Consider the following 21,048-nt stretch of genomic DNA (forward strand, 5'->3'; position numbering starts at 1 on the left):
GTGTACTTTTTATCTCGGATGAGTTCATGCGAGATTTTCAAAATCGGAATTTCTGGCGAACAGAATTGCGTTCGTTTGCTAGTTAAACAATAAATCAATAAAAGCTGCTATTGATTTAGCAACTCATCATTACGGTAATATACACCTACCTACTTTTAAGATGGATGTCAAGTGTACATTGCTTTTAAGATAAACACCTAAACTTATGGATTAAATGACAATCGAGGTAAAATTTTTAAACCCTTTTCCGATTGTCAATTACCATACAGTTAATGTCGCGGTCATTCTATGGTTATAACTAAAGCCTGCTGCATACTGATGTGCATATAGGTCCATCTTACCAAAGAGTGTGCTTGTTTAAAGTGCACTCTTGTGATTAATGGGACGCAGGACCTTGAATACATCAGTGTGTCCGGAGCTTTGCACCTGGTTAATGCAAGGTTACCATTAGTCTAGCCAAGCCAATTAGGTCGAAGCTAAATCTACTCGTAATAAGAAAGATGAAGTACGAACATCGTTGCCTTGTACAGATGATAGAGTGTCGTCATTTCGTGATTCAAACTAATTATCTCGGCTAAGTCACCGGTGCCCGTCTATTTCTATTCATATTATATTCTAACAAGAACAAAATCATCAATTGTTTGTGTAAAGATACACGTTGTTTCGCTATTCTTTGTCTATTTACACATAACGAGATTTCGACCTTTAGAATCTCCGGAAATGTAAATTCCGCAAAGGACATATGATTACAGCGCACAGTAAAACACCATTAATATATTTAATTTCATTTGAAACTTTTACCAAATACCAGAGCCAAGTCCTTTTCGAAGAATTGATTACAATCACATCTACACACGTATAACTATATAAACAAATGTAATGTAATTTGTTTACGTACTGTAGCGTGTAAGAACATGAGAATTTCCCAATTTAAATAACAATACTTTGCCTTGAATGGCCAGGTCGGAACCAGAAAGGTCGTAGTCCACACTTCCGCAACACTAAGTGGATAAGTATCTACAAGAATATTTACTCAGAGAGATGTTGTGTATAAACAAAATGAAGGTAGCAATCAGTTATCACGCAGAAAAGGAAATTTCCGGTAATATTACAATCATAAACAGCGTTTATCGTTAGGTTATTATATCTTTAAATTCAATCTTTTTATTAATGCTGATACCACTCAACGATTCTCTTAGCTTTACGTGTTTTCAATTTCAGTACAATTTTCAAGATTTGAATATTTTTCAAACATAAAATTGGGGCTTTGAAATTTCATCATCATTTTTTATGAAAATTCTATAATTAGAATTAGAATAGCAAAACTGCAACGACCACAAATTGGCCAATTAGGTGCATTTCCATAACATTTTGGCAGACAGTAGCTTTGGGAGACAAGGCAAAAGCCCGACCACTATCGTATTAGGCAATATTTTAGGCGTATTCTGATAGCTTTGGAAATAGGTAAAGTAATTTGCTGTAATTATTATGACTTACATATGCTCTTGACCTTCAAATACACCTTGAACATCACAACATTCAGTTTATTTTTAGACTTCGTGCGTAAAATCTTTATGAAACTGCTAACGATTTTTCGCGGTACAATTCGCGAAAAAACATCATATCTGATAAATGGACAAACATCCGATTGGAAAACTTCTATATCTAGATACAGTTCATATATCTACGACTCTACATAGTAAGTACATAGAGACCAATAATATCTACATGTTTACATTTTCTTCAAACATGTGTCACAAATTACTAGAAATTATTGAATTACATACAATTAATAAAGAGTACAAATGATGAATAGGGTATACTTAACAGGTTGTGGGGTCAAATGTCATTCGCATCGTTTAAAAACTGGTAGCTGGTAGCTCGTCTAATCTGGGTTAGAATAATAAGCAGACTATGATTAATAGCTCGCTACCGTGTGTACATCTATAAAAGATAATATCTCATTCGTATAAAATATTTGTCTGTCTGTATTTACACTAAAGTTTATGCAAGCAACAATAACGACTTCACGTAAAATAATGGAGTCTGATGTTTATTGGTACCGAATTGACATTACTATAAGTTACCTAATGCATAATGTAAAGATTAAAGGGCTTGTATCGTAGATAAGATAGATACCTATCGCGCTATAATTCTGAACTTAGAAGAGTAATGACAGTCATAGAAATAAACTTACTTTACTGGTAATTTTACTAAAAATTTTACTGGTAGGTATAGCATCCAGAATACTAATAGTTAAATATTTGGACAGTCGAAAGGATCGCAATATCCAAAGCCTCTTCAAAGGTAATGATAAAAAGATACGCAAGATTGGAATTTGAAGAGGCGTAAGATATTTCAGCTTCCTAGGCCGCACCTAAAGAAAGAGTTGTGTGTAATTGTAAATCTTTGACCAAGGTTGAGTTTTTTAAAATAAACCGTCCTCGTTTTGGGGACCTTAAAAGTGATGACGAGTGTCGAAACTACTTTAACGAGGCCATCTAACAGTTAATGAGAGGTAAAAGCTCCTTCGGATAACTAATCACCCACTTGAGCGTTCGGAAATTGATAATACGTGACAAATGCTAAAATACACGACCAAGTGCGCTTGACAGACAAAAAATGTGGCCAACAGATAAACATGCATGTCACCTGATGATGTACAGTTATACTTGCGAAACTCTTTGCCCACTTTGTTAATGTACAAGAAATTAAAAGCTTATAAGAAAAAAAAATATTCAATGTCGTATCTACTTTTAAATTAGCGACGTTAAAAAGGAGGTTATTATTTCAATACATATTATTTAGAAAGCCTAATCCATCATCGTCATCATTATCATACTAATTAATGACCCACTGCTAAGCACAGGCTAGGTCTTTTCTCACATAAAGTAACAATATAAATTATAGCAGATGCTGCGCGTGGTTCCCGTTCCCGTAGGATTACGGGGATAAATAACGATAAATAACCATTCTTGCAGTCGGGTAAAAATATAGCATATAGCACTCGTGGATAGTGTAGCTTCCCAGCAGTGAAAGAATTTTTCAAATCGGTTTCAGTGGGTAGTTTCAGAGCCTATTCAAAACATACAAACAAACAATCAAATCTTTCCTCTTTATAATTTTAGTATAGATAACGTGGCTACAATGTGGCTAAGTTTCACTTGAAAAAGGAACACATTCTGAAAAAGAGACTTCTTAAATTGTATCTGAAAGCAAAGATTTTATCTATAAACCATAAGTCTTGGCTGAAAAACCAATTAGTACACAAACTTTATCTATATTCTGTCTACACTAACGACATTTGTGCAAAGTTATTACCCACATTGTCATGAGCGAGTGAGTTTTGAGTTTAATTCCATTAGGAAGTTAAGAATATGTGAGCAAGATATCTAGTACTTTTTATTGTGTCTAGTCGCATCGATCGGTTGATAGCCTGTGTAGGTGGCTCTACGACATGCACATTCTGTATAAAATACATTAAAAGACTATTTACTAGATCATAATCTGATTTTAATGATTCTTATTTTTAACATACAGCGATAATTTGACAGAAACATAGTTTAGAGATGTTTTCCATTGTCTCTACAATCAAAATTTCTAAGAATTACACACAACTCTAAGATACAATGGCGCATAGAAATTTAAATATTTGTAAATTTACTTGAGACCACGACTTAGCTAAAACAGGAAAAAATATATCATCTTCTGTAAATATGATGATGATACTAAAACTGGAAAAGTTGAATTTGTCATCCAATAATCTATACCTACATTTCTAAAAGTCGTTAAAAGAGGCTTCTTAAAAACAAAAACTTCTTTACTAGCAGGTACAACATTTGTTTATTAAAACACAATAGGTAAAATTAAACGAATAAATAGAAATAAATTAAATTATTTCTTTTTTAAACTGTTTTTGTCTGAATTCTCTTTTTTTAATTGGCTGATCCTATGAAAATATATATCATACACGATATTATCAGCATTCCTGAAGAAAGATAAATAATATCAACGCCGAAGACAGAAATAATATTGACCTAATTAAACAGGATCATAGTTATAGGTCACCCATCCGGTTATACAAACGGATGACTGATGTTTATCCAATACTGACCGTTAAAATGCACTGTAGAAATCCGCCTACACAAATTATACACACACGCTGCTAAAGTGATAAAAAATTAGATCATAGTGAAAATTAGGTAGTTTCATTAGTTGATTGACACTCAGACTCTTAATCGTAATGTTTTTGCCTAAAATGCTAATGATGTCAGCAGCAGTGTTATAGTCATCGAATTACGTATAGACCCTTTTTTTTCCTTCCTCGAGGAAGGAAAAATTCCTTCTGGTCTAAAGCTATTAAACTAAAAGACAAAAGTCAGCACGGAACCGCATAGCATTTCTTCGGGCCTCCTCCTACTCCTCTAGAATTCGAGATTGATAAATCTCTAACTCTTCTCCTCATTCTTATGTCTTAGCATTATTTTAGCGTATGATCTCTACCAATACGATACCTTAATACCTTTTAATTTATTTAATTATATGAGATAGAGATATAATTATAGAGACTAGAGTAACATATAATTTTATTATATGTTACTCTAGTCTCTCGACATTCCAATTATATATCTCTCAATTATATTAGCTCTTAATAACACAAATCTTATTATCTCATTCTGTTCTAACAGTGAAAAATGCAATAAGTCTGATTACTGACAAAAATCTACGGTCAACTAATTATCAAGCAAACTGATGATTGGTTACGTAGATAGTTAATTATCTGTAGAAGTAGGAAAGTAAACATTTTACGTAATATCATTTGCTACCTACCTCAAAGTAAGAATCTATTGGACCTCATCAGTGTGATTTGCATTTGCGTTTATGACTAGTCCCTACGCATAGATAATAGATTATTCGAAGTCTAGCCAAGGGATTTATGGTATTAGAAGTCTAGGCTATGCCTTAATCCGAACCCTTCGTAGTGAGAGCCTTATGATTACAAGTGAATGAGACAGAATAGGGAAGTTCCAAGGTAGAGCTTGGTTTAGGGCGAATTTTCAATCATGGTGATTTATAACATAAACATTCCAAAATGCCATTGTCAAAAATAACTTTTGTAAATCACTAGATCCGCTGATCAGATTTAAATAGTCCCCAAAATTTGACGTTATTCTACTTAACACTTCAAGGAAAATTTACGTGGTTAAAACTTTTGCATATATTTGGGTTCATAAAAGTGTGGATATGCCTAACTACCTTCGCGTTCAAATCTAACACTGTAGTCCATAACTATGTAGCTATCAAATATAACAGGTACAAGAAGCTTAGGCGCTGTAACTAACCTAAGATTATCAGATAATGTAACAGCATCTAGACTTACCTTTTGTACGACGAGGGGCGTGCCGAAGTCTTTACCGCCTTGCAGCCGGAAACCCAGCGGCTGCTGGTCTGACTTGTTCAGCCGCACAGTTATCAACTGTGCCATCTGGAAACATTATGCATACTTTAATAATTTATTAACATAAAGTTTCGTATAGTAGGTACATGAAATATTAGGACAATTAAAATAAATTAAAACTAAGACTATGCATTTGCGGCGCTTGCTTTTGTGACTTTAGGCCCATGATCAACAGATACTAAATTTTTTTTCAATGCTATGTCTGACAAATTGATCCATGCGGCAGGTAACCCAAGAGCTGGCGCTTATTTGGCCCAAAGCCTTTCCATCCACAGGGGTAATAGCGCCAGTGTATTGGGTACCTTGCCTCTGTGTGAACAATTAGATAAAAAATTAAAAAAAAATGAATTCTTATAATTATTTTTTTTAATTATGAATTTAAATTTAATATACCTACCTACTGTTAGTTCTTAGACTTATTAACTCGCTTTAACTATAACTGATAAATATTTTCATTTAAATCTAATTAAACTCTGGGCTTAAACCTAATTTACTTTTGATAACTAATATCTAGATAGAAGAAGGTCTCAGTTGCGAAGAACTACAACTAAATCAAACAAACCTACGCGATGGATATTATGCCGAGTTAAAAATATCTAATGTCCGATAGGTAATAAATTAATAGTAGATAGTGTAGCCAACTAGCCAGGTACTCGTCCGTCTGTTAATAACTAGGGCAAAGCAATATTTCTTCAGATCCAGTGAAGGTTTTATTTCAACACTAGCTTTTAATCGCAGCTTTGCCACGTGGATTGTACTGTTCATTGACGCGTTAGAAACCCAAATAGAATTTTGTCAAAATATTGGTTGGATGTCATAATTTAACAGAACTACATCAAACAAAAAAACAAACAAGTAAACAACCAGGGATTTTAAAAATAAAAGCAAGGTATCAGTTCGATTTGATAGCCCTCTTAAACACATATTTTCTAAAAATACCTTCAATTAGGTATTTTATTGTTACAGGCGATACAGAAAGAAGGGGCATGAGTCCTATTTAAAACTAGCGGACGCCCGCGACTTCGTCCGCGTGAAAGCCGTTGTAAACTTTCAACTACCCGTATCCTACCCTACCCTACCTCTACCCTACCCTATCCCAACCCTACACCTACCCTACCACTACCCTACCCTACCCTACCCCTACCCTACCCTACCCTACTCATTAAGGCTGCACTTCTTTATTTATTCCCCCCCCCCCGCGAGTCGCATCGAGCGCGGCAACCGTTACACAAAAATAATCCTTAAAGAATTAGTATTCACTGAATTGAATTGAATTAGTATTCACGCGCGATGGCTTAGCGTATTTCATGTATAACTTTGGTGTTTCTTTACCGATTTTTATGATTCTTTTTTTATTGAATAGGTAATAATGTTAACTTTTTTAGTTAGGGATGAGTGATGAGTGTTATAAACATAAGAGTAGACAAATGTAATTAGAAAGCTCCGAACAGCTAAGCTATCGGGAGTTATACGTGTTATTGTGAGTCAACCATAAAAGATAGGCATATATATGCTGTTGTGTTTTTATAGATAATTTTAAGGAGAACATTTCCGTGATACATGATTTCCATGTAGCTTTAACCATTAAGGCTGTACACGCGACGGAAGCTTAAAAAATTGAGTAACTTCTCCCGTTTTCTCAACATTTCTCTTCACTGCTCTGCTCCTATTGATGGTAGCGTAATGAAAAGTATACTATAACCTGCCCAGGAGTATGTAGAATATTTGTACCAAGTTTCATTAAAATCCGTCCAGTAGTTTTTGTTTCTATAAAGAACATACAGACAGACAGACAGACAGACAGACAGACAGACAGACAGACAGACAGACAGACAGACAGACAGACAGACAGACAGACAAAAATTTACTGATTGCATTTTTGGCATCAGTATCGATCACTAATCACCCCCTGATAGTTAATTTGGAAATATATTTCATGTACAGAATTGACCTCTCTACAGATTTATTATAAGTATAGATGATAAAATACCTCACGATCGATCATTAGGTAGGTACTTTATTGTTTTATTATTTGAAAAATAACAAATACAGCGGGTAACATAATACGAAGAGGTATTCACTTGTTAAACAAAATAAAAACAATTAATATCGCACCGCAACATAGCCGGGTCTGGCATTTGATCGACCTAATTGAAGATTTATTTTCACTCAAAGCTTCACTGACCGCAGTCGGTAACTATTCGGACATTGCGATCTATTTTATCTCGCCGAAGATCTAAGTGCGAACCAAAAGACATTAGTGAAAGGAGGCTGAGAGCAAAACTTTCGTTTATTGGTACAAGGAATAAACAATAACTAATCATTTATCAGTTTTCACAGAGAAGATTTCTCTCTGCGGTATCCTAAATTGCATTAGGAATCAGCCGATAGAATCTCTACTCCGCTTGTTGTTTAAGTGCTTATTGATTACATTAATATACCAGAGGATTACACAGTTTCTTCCTTAACAAGTTACAACCGTTTTCAATATCCTATCTATCCATAGTTTTGTTTAGACTATCACCGAAGTATCAACAATATTTTCATTCAAAATTCAAGATTTGATAGCAACTTCGATGTTTATCTCTCTCTGTCTCTTTGACTCTATCCATACTTGGAAATTAAGGAGAGCATAAAATTGCGCCAAAATCTTTGCCACTTATAACGCTACCATAAAATGTAATTTGATGTTTGTAGAAACGTAGAAATAAAAAAAATTATGATAAATTATACTATTGAAAATACTAAAAAATATATTATTATAGTGCGTTATTATATAATACACCGAGAAATAGTTTAACAGGCAAACATCAATAAAACTAGATCTTCATATACTTTTGCAGTGATGTCAAGATTTAATAAAGATGATCCCTAAGTACGTCTTGATTAAATGACATAGCATTTTGCTAATGATGCGTTTATAATACATTCAAAAGGCTTAAATGAATAACACATAACCACATCTCGATTAAATAACATGACGCATGACGTTAAATAAAATATGGTCAAGTACAAAAAGCTCTTTTCTAAGTTGATCTACGATTAGTAACTACAAATAATGAGATGTCAACACTCTGATAAAATGTTGGCATTAAACATATATCTATTGGATATATATATATATATATGTATATATTCCGCAATAATTACCTAATTACTAATAGACCATACCAAGTCGTTTAGAGATTCATTATTCCAATAACTGTCCGCATATTCAAAGTCTGTTTCAAGTAATAAGGAAAAGCGTGTAAATCTTACAGTAATAGCAAATTTAGATATGTACCAAAGTATATTTACGATATATAATAATAATATATATAATAATAATAATATATAGAAATATCGATTCTAATAATAGACATTAAAGAAAGTGTAAGAACCCGCTTATCTGTTTAACCTTTCCAGAACTTTATCTACGGTAATTCAATATCCTAGTAAGGAGGATAACGATCCACACAACTAAGCCATTTAAATCGACTTCTACCTGTAAAAGCAATCATATGCTTTTGATATTCCCTGTAAGTACTCAGATAACTCATGATCATGAATATTTATTTTATTTTATGAAACTGTAACGGCTTCGCGTAGCCGATCTAGTTAAAATTATGGAAATAAACAACGAGAATTGTCGATAGAACACACCGAGAAAGGTACAAACACATCCGACTTTAGATTTTCCACGATAGCGAATCCACGACTTTAGCGATAAGCTTATCAATTTTAAAAAAAACATGTTATAATCTATATTATATATTTGAACGAAGCCAGTTTAGCATTTTTGTCACTTTCCATCTGAAAATCATTTACAAGATCGCTTCCTTCATTAACATTTTTAGCATTGTAATGTTAATGACTAAGAATTGATCTGATTAAACTTTCTACAAGTCAGTCTCTGCACTATACGAATCATTGACTTTGGCGCAACCTCTTGTAGCATATGTCCATCGCATTGAACGATCATAATCAATACAAGTAGTACCTAGCCATACATGGCATGATTGTCAACCTGCACGGAAATAAGATCATATACAGGACATCTAGTGGTTTTAGGGAGTAATTGGGTAACTTTAATACGTCTGGTAATGTCTCATCATCAATGTGGCCATCAAATGCAATTTGAATTGAAATCTCGACCCAAACTGTTTAGATTAGACTGTTTAGAGATCCTCACCTATTTAGATTCAGATCCTACTCAGATCTACATATTGGCGTATCACTGCGAAATCGCAATTACAGACTGACAGATTATTTCGCGCCATGTGCTCAACTGGACGATGGATGATGGCGGAATCGTCGCGATAAACTCGCCCGTGAGTCTGGCGCCTTCGAGTACAGAATTAATAATAGACACACTCCGAAAACAAACAGCACGCCTAGAACTGGTTGCGCAAGACGAGCGTGAAATGCAAAATCTTTTTTTTTATTTTCCCTGCATTTAATGCGCCGTGACATTCTCCAACCTTGCGGAATGAATATCCACCAATCAAAAGGTCGCTGTTCAACTGACATCTCTTACATCTCCATCAATTCACGTCAATTTATAAATACAAAATTAAACAGGTCCTTCATTGTTAATGAAACGCAATTCATTCGACCACTTGGCACTCTAGAGGTTTCATAATTGATTTCTTCAGAAAGGGAAATCTATGTAGGTTCCCTTTCTACCTTTACAAAGTACACTAGTAGTAATATTACTTTCAAATTTTCAAATATTTCAGACGATTTCATGAATGATAAATCTACAGTGATCACTTTTTTCGTCGATTTTTTAACTAAAACGCCTAGTTTCTTAGCGCAACAAACCATTATCTAAAAAATATACCTACTAGTACAAAATCTGCTAACGAAACTTAGCTTGTAAAAAATAAACAATTGTCAGCACATTAAATAACATTATTTTAGTTGCTTTACTTAGCGAAATTTGACACCAAGGTAGTCATCAACTATTTTGTTTACATTACCAACGGTTAGCATGATTACATATTAACATACTATGTCTAATCAGTAGTCAGAATGTGATAAGAATGAATACACAGACTCTTCGAAGTCAACTAATAAACAAAGGATGACAGCCATAACACCTGCGAATAAGCTATCTTAAGCAGACAGCAGGCCTGTCTAGAGTACCTATTCACTTTCGATAAGTTTTAAGCATATAAAGACTTTAGACAAGCTAAATTGAGACGACTGCTTCTTACTTCTTCAAGTTGCGAAATAACAATGATCTTTTTGAAAATTTATAAGCTAGTCCAAAAATTTTAATAAATGAAAATTTACTGAATGCACCAGTTTATTAGTCAGAATATGCCCGATAAATTTCAAACACATTCGAGGTTAAAGCAAAAAGGGAACTTCGGAAGGGTTTTAAACAGGCTAGATCAGTTTGTAGACTTGTTATATATGCCAAAAAATTACACGGAGTTATATTTATTTATTCCAGTAACATAACTTAAATAATAAACCTTTCGCATTAATTCTGAAATTCCGAAATCGATTTTGGTTTTTTTAAACAAATGAAAAAACATGACTGTCAAACATAATTTGTAATTCTATTAATACATTCTGTTACATTTTACCTAGGTATTCAAAATGTAACAGAATGTAGGTTAAGTAATTTTGTTGTTGTCGCTACAAATAACGAGTTACAATGTCATCTCGTCGGTCGTGATTGAACGTCGCGTCCGTCGCCGCGTGTAACGTGCGAATGCCTTATCTAAAGAATGCAATCTAATTACTATGGTCATGATTAAATATATGCTTTCATTAGATACATTCCATGCCTCCTCCTTTCCTTTAAACTTCAAGGATATTCTCATATTAGTAATTATTATTTTTTACCCTGTAGGCTCTCTATATAAGTTGTGATAGCCCAGTGGATATGACCTCTGCCTCTGATTCTGGAGGGTGGGAGGGTGTGGGTTCGTATCCGGTCCAGGGCATGCACCTCCAACTTTTCAGTTGTGTGCATTTTAAGAAATTAAATATCACGTATCTCAGATGGTGGAGGAAAAGGAAAGGAAAGTGAGGAAACCAGCATACCAGAGAATTTTCCTTATTCTCTGCGTGTGTGAAGTCTGCCAATCCGCATTGGACCAGCGTGGTGGACTATTGACCTAACCCCTCTCATTCTAAGAGTGACGAGGCTCTATATCAGGAGTAACAACGTCATTGGGGTGTTTCGGTAAATTCGAGACAAAAGGCTCAAAGAATTTAAAAGAACAGGACCTAGGGTAACTCTACTAACCTCTATGTTTTTTAATACATATTGACATTGAATTTGTTGATAGAATTCGTAAACAATTAACAATTAGGTAGCTTGCTAATTTGAATCTACTATCAAAGTGGCCTCGTGGTTGAATGCCAGACAAAAGTAAAATGTAATACACACAGACGTATCGATCAGTTTCTATATTTCTAACGATATCACAAACTACATCAGTGATTATCTAGAATGCCTGTCGCAACACAAATCTTCCGAAACGATGACTTGGGCGATTTCTTTTATATTTCACGTAACATTCTTAGAAATAGCGATGTCAACATCGACGGCTTTATTGACGTACGCGTTCGATTTTACCGGATTGTTATTCATACACTAATCGATGACGTCACACGTATGAGTAACCACAAAACGCCGCGGTCGGGTGTCGAGCGACGGCGAGATTACCTCAGCATTTGGTGAGATGGACATTTCTTTGTTGGTCGTAAAAAAAAGAGGTCACATGAAATATTTTAAAGGTAATAAAGTAAAAAGACGTTTAGTCCAGTGCACGTTTTAGTAAGAAGTAATGAACATTAACTTACATTCTTTTTTATTACGTGCCGCTATTTTTTTACGGTATCATCTGTTATACAAAGTCAAACTAGATCAACCAAACAGGTAGATGAAATAGAACGATAGAATTATAAGAGTACTAGTACACTACATAATGAGGCTGAATGGAAGTCTCCACTACGAGATATGAATGTAATGCTGCGAATTGAAGGCATTTTTCACACAACAAAGAAAAATATAAAGCAAATAAAATTCCTGAAGCGTTTCTCACTAAAAAGAAAAAATACAACGAGTTAATTGTGTGCTTTAAGTATTTAATACATATAAAAATGAATATTTTACGGTACGTGCGGTATTGGCAAAACAACTCGAAGTTTATGTCCAGACTGATACTCTTAAAATAGGTTTTTTGGCAAGCGGTGACCAAGTAGGTAGTAACCGATTTAGCCAATGTAATTTATACTCGCATTTTAACGAGTTGGTGTTAAACTAAACATTCACACCTTTGCGTTGTGGACACGTGAACTCGGGGTTTGTGTGGGAGTTGTTCCTTAAAACCACAAAATAAACAAACTTGCCGTTAGGCGCAGAGTCCTAATTGACACGTGAAGTTGACCCTTTCCACCTATGAATAATCTTTACAAGAATTTACTTTCAACCTCTTTATTTTTATTGCCTTTTCTTCCAGGGTTACTTGAGAATATAAATTCATTTTTGACAATGTCTGATCGAACTGGATTTCTCAAATATTTGATTTTAGTGTCACACATGGTTATGGACGATCTCTACAGTTCTACTGGTATGTTACGGTATTATACGATTACGTATAATTTTATTAATTTAATTATGTTTTGTGTCATTTTTCTTCACATCAATGTAAACTCTACATTTCTTGTCTGTTTAAAAAGTTGGCACGGTTGGCTGATGTCATTCTTACTATTATAAATACGATTCACATATTTATGATACGTGTGCCGAGTGCGTTTGCTCAGCTGCGGCCTTCAGAGGTCGCGGGCTCCGGAGCGGCTGACAACGAGAATACTTTTAATCTCACCAATATAACGCAAATCGGCTTTCACTACGGCTGATACCTCGGATCGGAGATTGTTACCTTTGGTTGCGTATGAGACAAACGCATTATTGCATGCCGGGGTCCGGTCGAGATGTCGCAACCGTTGGCGTCAGTTGCACTCCAGTATTTAAAGGTAACTGTGGGTAACTGAGACATGGCGCCATCGAAATTATGCCGTGTTTATCTCGCCGAGGGCCTCGATATTAGCTGGCAATGCCTCACTGTTTGTGAAAACATATTCAAGTTCAATTGTTATCTGTCGATTTTTACTTTCAAGTACGAATTTTAAACAGTATCAATGTTCACTGTGAACTAAGCGGAAATATTTTACCTACATAGGAGTTAGGTAGCAATTGATGATCTTACCTATCGCTAACTAAAACATATTGTATTATTTTGTTAAGATTGTTATCAGCCGTCACTGCATTTAGATGTACCTACAAAATCGTTTTATTTTCTTGAGCAATTTTTAACTTCAGGATTTGTGCAATAATTGTTATTGTTTTCAGCCTTTCCATTTAATGTTTATTGATTATTATTATTAGAGTAATCAGTTAATGTATTTGCAGCTGCGTAAATATCATCTGCATACTAATTTACGAACCTTTATCATTCGGACGTTTTATCGGGTTTACTTTTCCCAGAGCCTCTACAAATATTGATATCCAGGCTATTGACTGAATACTGAATGGTAATTATATTGGAATTTAGGTTTACCGCAAAAGTGGCATAAATGCGGGTAATTAGGAAGGTAGGTATCGAATTTTGAAAGGAGGGTAAAAATTCTTACGTGTATTTAAAGTTTACTCAGTCGACATTATCATGACCTCGTATTATTTCTGTAGCCGTGGGCGGTAACGTAAACTTGGCACTTCGCACACGTCACCGCGCGTCCGCCGCGCCGATACTTTCCGTGAATTCTCTCCTGAATTTCATACATTACAGCTTTCAAGTTGGATAACAAATTGTATAATGCTGTATTAATGTCAATAACCCCCAAAATGCAATGTGAAAAAACCTTGGTGTGTAAATATAGAGCGGTTGCGAAACAGTTGGCGGGAAGCCATGCGACGGTATTGATGCTATACGGCTGGACGCTCCACTGATAACACTTCTTTGAAATTGCTATCGACCCCATAGATAACGTTACATCTGAAGGTAATGTTTCGCTTTAAAAAGATATAAAGTACCTACGAATAAGGGTTGTATTCTTTATCACCTTAGCTTTATTTTTTATAATGAGTAAGAGGAAATAAGAACCAGGTGTTCTTGCTTCGTCTAAAGTCTAAACCCAATAATATAATATTTTTTGTAGGTAATGCTTCTTATTTCACCATAATCATTCACTTAGTTTGCCCGCATGTTTTCCGGCCCGATATTTTTTATTGCTGCAGATAACAAAGTGAACAAAAAGGCGTCTCTAATATCACCTCCTTTGTGTCCTCGATCCTTAGTATTGGTGTGATGCCTGATATTTTTTGATGATTCTAGTTATTAGGTCATTATAAAAAAAAATATGAAGGACCTACTACTTTATCCTTAATTTGTGTAAGTAAAGGGTCCGAATTCTTAGTTAATTCACTTCGATGAACAACTATTTGTATTTATGTATTGACGGCCTCCGTGGCGCAGTGGTATGCGCGGTGGATTTACAAGACGGAGGTCCTGGGTTCGATCCCCGGCTGGGCAAATTGAGATTTTCTTAATTTGTCCAGGTCTGGCTGGTGGGAGGCTTCGGCCGTGGCTAGTTACCACCCTACCGACAAAGACATACCGCTAAGCGATTTAGCGTTCCGGTACGATGCCGTGTAGAAACCGAAAGGGGTGTGGATTTTCATCCTCCTCCTAACAAGTTAACCCGCTTCCATCTTAGACTGCATCATCACTTACCATCAGGTGAGATTGTAGTCAAGGGCTAACGTAAAGAATAAAAAAAAAAAAAAGATGTAATACATGTACTGAGCGCACAAATCCTCTCTCCCAACAGTTTTAAGGAAAAATCGTACCTACGTAGTTTCCTATTTAGGTTACCGATCATTAATATTTAGGTACGCAAACACGGCTCATGCACACAATACCATTGCAACATACCTAGTACCTACCTACGGGTTATAAAATAAACTAAGTATTGTTCCAGACAAGAACTTGGCTTACGACCTAAGAATGAGCAAAACGGATGTGCACGATTGATCCCGGTGCCATATTGGCATGTTTATGAATGGCACGCTCATTCGCGACCGACTGTACCTACTCTCAGCTCCTCTATTCAATTTACCACGACTCTTTCGCCTTTTGCTGAATGCACTTTTATGGCGAAAATTTTAAAAGGACTTTTAACAATAAAGTTACGAGTCAAGTGTTGTAAAATGAGTGGTGTTATATGGACCGGCGCAATAAAGTCCTTTTTAGGTTTCACGGCTAACCGTTTCTATCTAGGTTGTACATACAGGTAGTGAAAATTGTATAGGTTATACCTACATATTAATATTTTATCAAATTGCGCTATGCGCTTCACGAAGTTTTTGGGCTAAGAAAAACTGCTGTCTTTGCGTAACAGTCTAGTAAAGAACTGAAAATGGAAGGAAATTTATAAGCTATAGCTCATTCGACGCGGAATTAAATTCTGAGAAAGGCATGTTTTTTTCTTTTGCAAACGAAAATTGCAAAAAAAACAAGAGCAAAAAATAAGGCTTCAGCTTTTGGACTGATAAAATAATTACAAGTGATACTATAAATCGGAAATGAGGTTCTTAACATTGGAAAAGAAAATTTCCTAAAAAAAATGATTTGATAATTTTTAACATATACTATGACTACGGTGTTCTGTTTCAATAAAAAAACGCGTTATTGCATATTTTTTTTTGTTTTAACTAAACGAAAATTAAAAAAAAAAATTTTTGATCGATCTGTTTCGAGTTTTGCGCTTAGCTACAAGTATTTATGCGATTCACTTTGATTTGTGCAAATATAATTTAGTACATCGTAAGTACCTACTAATTTAAAAAATTATAACAGCCTGATTCTTTATATGACATATTATTTGTGTGGATTAGGTACCTATCATAAAAAATGGTAATACCGCGTAACAAAGGGAAGCAACGCCACGCTGCATGGGTTACGATTATTATGATACAGTTATGAGTAATCTAAGCCCTGGCCCTCGCCGGGGCGACCTCTGAGCCTCTGACTCATCGACCGATGCTTATGGCAACAAAAAAATAATAAAATCCTCACGCCGTTCGGTCGGTCTGTCTGCTAAAAATGTTCAGGAACGGTGCAAATTAAACGATAACGTTTAACCGTTTAAATTGAGGTAGGTAGACACACAAGAATAAGTTCCTGGACATACTGGACAATGGACTAAACTGGATGTTTCAAAAGTGCAGTCTATGATAATAGTGGGCTAAGTTTGATGATAAACAAACAACTTTACCCATACGACGTCAGAGATCTGACAGTGACGGGTTTTTACGTACGTCAATCGTCATAGGATACGTAGAATGTTAACTATGCCACGCCCAAAAAAACACTACTGATTTACAAGTATAAAAATCTTCATTTGAGATTTGCCGGGAATCCAGGACCTCTCCGTTATAAAACAAGGAATTACTTTCGCCACTAAGGTCGACAAGTCAGTTGGAAAACAAAAACTTATCACCTGCAAGGGAAAGGAAGTTAAATAGCTATTAACTCAAACGTACGAGTTTATCCTTAAACATTACTGTTATGTCGCGGTAAACGACGATAAGAATTTTATATACTTACCTATATAGGTCAAGTCAAGTAAGCTAGACATATAACTTACAATATCAACAGGTGCGTCATTTAATTTTTTTATATTTTTTTATAAACATTTTGTGTATAATTCGAGTTCTACAAGGTCCGAGTTCTAAGAAATGATCTAACATGTTGCTTCCTCAAACAGAAAACACGTTTGCTAGATACACAATCTTTACCTACATAAAATAAACGGCTAATCAAAATGACTCACACGAACCTATTTACAAGGTAAATAACGTATTGATACGTAAACATAACAGTGATGCATTTATTTAAAATTCTATAAATAAAGACTTATGAGTAAGATGCAAGTAATTATATTTATTTATTTGAACTTGGACCAACAACATAATTATTAATTACATGTAAATAATGCAAAACAGAAAAGGAAAATTACAGATTTTTACAAACACAATTAGTGTTAGTTAACATAATGCATGGAGTTCTCTAAAGGTATTGTAAAAGTCTATGCCAAATTGCCAACAGATAGGAAAAGAAAGTATTAAATAAACTAAAAACTAAGAGAAGAAAAATATTATTATAAATATTAAAGAAAATGAAAAAGGAGAGAATAAGTACCTAGCAATATTAAACTAAGTAGATAAAAATTTACAACCTGTTAACCTTTTCAGTGTCAAAAAGTAGATTACCTACTTACTTAATCCAATAATTATATTTAAGTAAGTAAATTATAATATTTTAAATAACATCTTAAAAAATATAACAGAAATTATAAAAGCGTTTCAGCTGTGGAGCGTGGATCAAAGAGTCTTTATATCAACTGTCTTGACAACATAATTATAAATTCCTTGCACATGTGGTTTAGGTAATTAAATTGCATATAACGTAACTTGTTTACCCATATACAAGGAAAACTCAAGGTTATACAACATGTGCAACAAAATTTTTATGTCCTACAATATATCCGTTTTGAAATTGAAACTGGGTTAATAGCTCAAGTTGATACCAGAAAAAGTTCTAGCTTTATTATTGACTAGCGGACACCGCTCGGTATTACCCGCGTGGTTCCCGTTCCCGTAGAAATACGGGGATAATATATAGCCAAAAGCCAACCTCGATAAATAGGATATCTAACATTGAAAGAATTTTTCAAATCGGACCAGCATTGTTTGAATAGATAATCACGGGGATACACCACAAATTTGTGAACTCCGGGCTGCTATTAATAATTTCTCTGAAAAAAGAAGGAAAAACAGATCTTTTACGGACAGACTCAGGAGCTCACCAGGAGACCAACGCGGTAATTACTAGAAAACTTATAACGCAATAATCTGTGTATTCTAGAATGTTTAGAAGTCTTGAATCCAATGCTTGAATGTATCATCGATCAATTTACATAAAACAGAACTTAATGTGCAAACTTTAAAAGTTTAATGTTTTGTAATCAGAAATTAGCATCCAAGCTACTTTATTTTTAACCGACTTCCAAAAAGGAGGAGGTTCTACGTTCGGCTGTATGTATGTTTTTTTTTTTTTTTTAAAAGATAATTTTATTTTGATTCGAGAGATCATGGTCAAGATAAGGCTGTTATTATTAAAGTATATATGTGTACAACATCTCCTTTCGATTTCTGTGAGCTTAAGAATATTCTATTTTCCTTTGTTCATTTAGGAAATTCATACATTTCCGTCCACCGGTTTAAGACATATTGACAATTTTAACATTCCATTACTGAAAAATTCATAGGATAAGACTGAATAAAAATTCACCCTGCAATACAATACAGTAATCTTAAACTTCTTTACTTAAAACAAATGATATCGCTGTAAAGCACTTCTTGTGATTAAAGAATAATATCAAGTATAATAAATAAAATGAATCTGTTCAAATATCTAAAACCTACCAAGAAAAGTATCTGTTAACAAACACAAACCCCGTGCAAATAGAAACAAAAGTTTCTGAGAAAATCACGATCTGCAAAATAATTCTTCTTCTCTGTCTTCATAGTAATGAAAACTAAGTACAATGTTAGTAATATGCGACTTAGTCAGTGCAATCGGCGATAAGCATTGACATCTATACGAGGGAAACCAATGAAACCACAAGATTACGAGTACAACAATTAACCATGCTATAACCTTAGAGCAATCGGCCCATCTACTCTTATTACTACGAGATGCAATTCATGGAAAAATGTTTGGGAATAAATGAACCAGGGTTTTTTATTTGAACAATAGTACAATAGACCAGTTTCTAGGTAGCCGGGAATTTCCGATCTTAGAATTTGGCACAGTGAGTGAAGAAGTTCTATAAATCGTAAACTCAAATAAAAAGATAAATAGTTAAATTTGATTACGTTAACACGTTTTTTAGTATATCCTGCTTTTGACGTATAAATCCCGCTTTTTTTACTCAAAATTTTTTTAAATCCCGACTTAGCAAAAGAAAAATCTGGCAACGCTCGTAAGGAAGCATGTTTGTTTATTTAAGCGCGCTAATTTCTTAACATTAAGATTGTAAAATAATTTTATATACGTACTTATGTTAAATCAAGCTAGATAATTATGGATTTATTCCCTTCTAATGAAAGAAGGGACATAGCCAAACGAAGTTTTCTGCCGCTTCTATTATAGGCGAAAAATTCAAAGTACAAAACTAAACTTTCCGTGCATTTCTCCCATAAATAGAAGTTTTAACTTTAATAAATTTTATTTTTAAATAATTTTCAGTAAGTCAAGCCTTTGTGTAAATCGGATGAAATTGACGATAACCGTTGGGAGTGTCAAAAAAATCGATCCGATTTGGGAGCTTTCAGCGAAAACGCAGCTTATACCTACCCTTCGAGTTAATGCCTGTCTACATACCTACCTATAAATCCCAACAGGATAATCCGCGAATTTATTCAGGATAACTTAGTATTTACTAAGAAAAACTACATTCACTTTTTACGTAGTAATCCGATTAAACAACCATAAAAAGTTCGATTAATTTTTAATATTGTCAATAAGTACGTAAATAAATATTTTTGAATAAATAACAACGTAGGTACCTAACTTGTGGGAATGTAAAATCTGAAAACACATAAAATGATATTTACCCATAGCGATAAGAAATCTAACTACGCAGTAAAGTGTATGTAAATCTATCAGTTGATTTTCATAAACGTTTTGTACCTATCTGTAATACAAGGAACAAGTATCAAGTTTAACGTAGGGAAAAAAATGGTTTGGATGTCCTTTGGGCAAACAAGGAGAAAGGGTTAACAAATAATATAAATAAGAAGTAATCAAAACTCTTTATAAATAATTGAAAATAAAGGTACCAATTAAAATAACTTGGAAATTTTCCTCGGCGATATTTTAAACTGTTTTTGCTTATCAGTACTTAAAATAATTCAAAAAAAAATCTCGCAGATTACGAAATATTTATAGATGTCCTCTCATGCTATATTTTCATTAGAATAAGCTTCCAAACCCAACGAGAAAGTAGGAACGGCTAGAAGATGTTTTTTGAGTAGGGACGACTAGAATGTTTTTTGTAAGATTTTTTCTAGGTCGCTGCCGAGTTTTATAAATTGTAATAAATAGGATTTAACCTGTGTATCTACATATAGAAGTTCCTTTTTATAATGTTCCATACTAGTATACTTAATGAGACAATGCTTTTTACAAACAAGAGCAAAAATCTTTTGTCGTCGTTTGTTATTTTCCATGGTCAGTATTTATAAACATGGTGCATCTCTTTCAATTTGCATTTCCTATTTCCTGATCACTCTTTGTGATTAACAAAGAACAAAACTTCAGTCGATGAGTCGATGACTAACCAATTAATATTATTTTTAACAGAGTAGCTGTAAAAAGGAGGCTCGATACGACTTATGCATGCACTTAATGTGTTTGTATTTTGTTATTTTTAAAAAGGAGTGTTTTTTTTGCGGAACTTAAATTAAGTACTATAATTTTCCATTCGTAGGATATTTTTTTGCATTTGAAAATACAACA

At 34.2% G+C, this 21,048-nt stretch overlaps 1 protein-coding gene across 1 annotated transcript in view; it reads right to left on the minus strand.

Moving 5' to 3' along the window:
* LOC112055217 (PDZ and LIM domain protein Zasp) overlaps window positions 1-21,048 on the minus strand; it is a 49,549-nt gene that overhangs the window by 26,447 nt on the left and 2,054 nt on the right. The window contains exon 2 of the mRNA XM_052882669.1: window positions 5,381-5,485. Coding sequence (XP_052738629.1) covers window positions 5,381-5,485 — 105 coding nt within the window. The remainder of the gene's footprint in view (window positions 1-5,380; window positions 5,486-21,048) is intronic.

Source organism: Bicyclus anynana, chromosome 7, assembly GCF_947172395.1.
Source record: "Bicyclus anynana chromosome 7, ilBicAnyn1.1, whole genome shotgun sequence".
Lineage (NCBI taxonomy): Eukaryota > Metazoa > Arthropoda > Insecta > Lepidoptera > Nymphalidae > Bicyclus > Bicyclus anynana.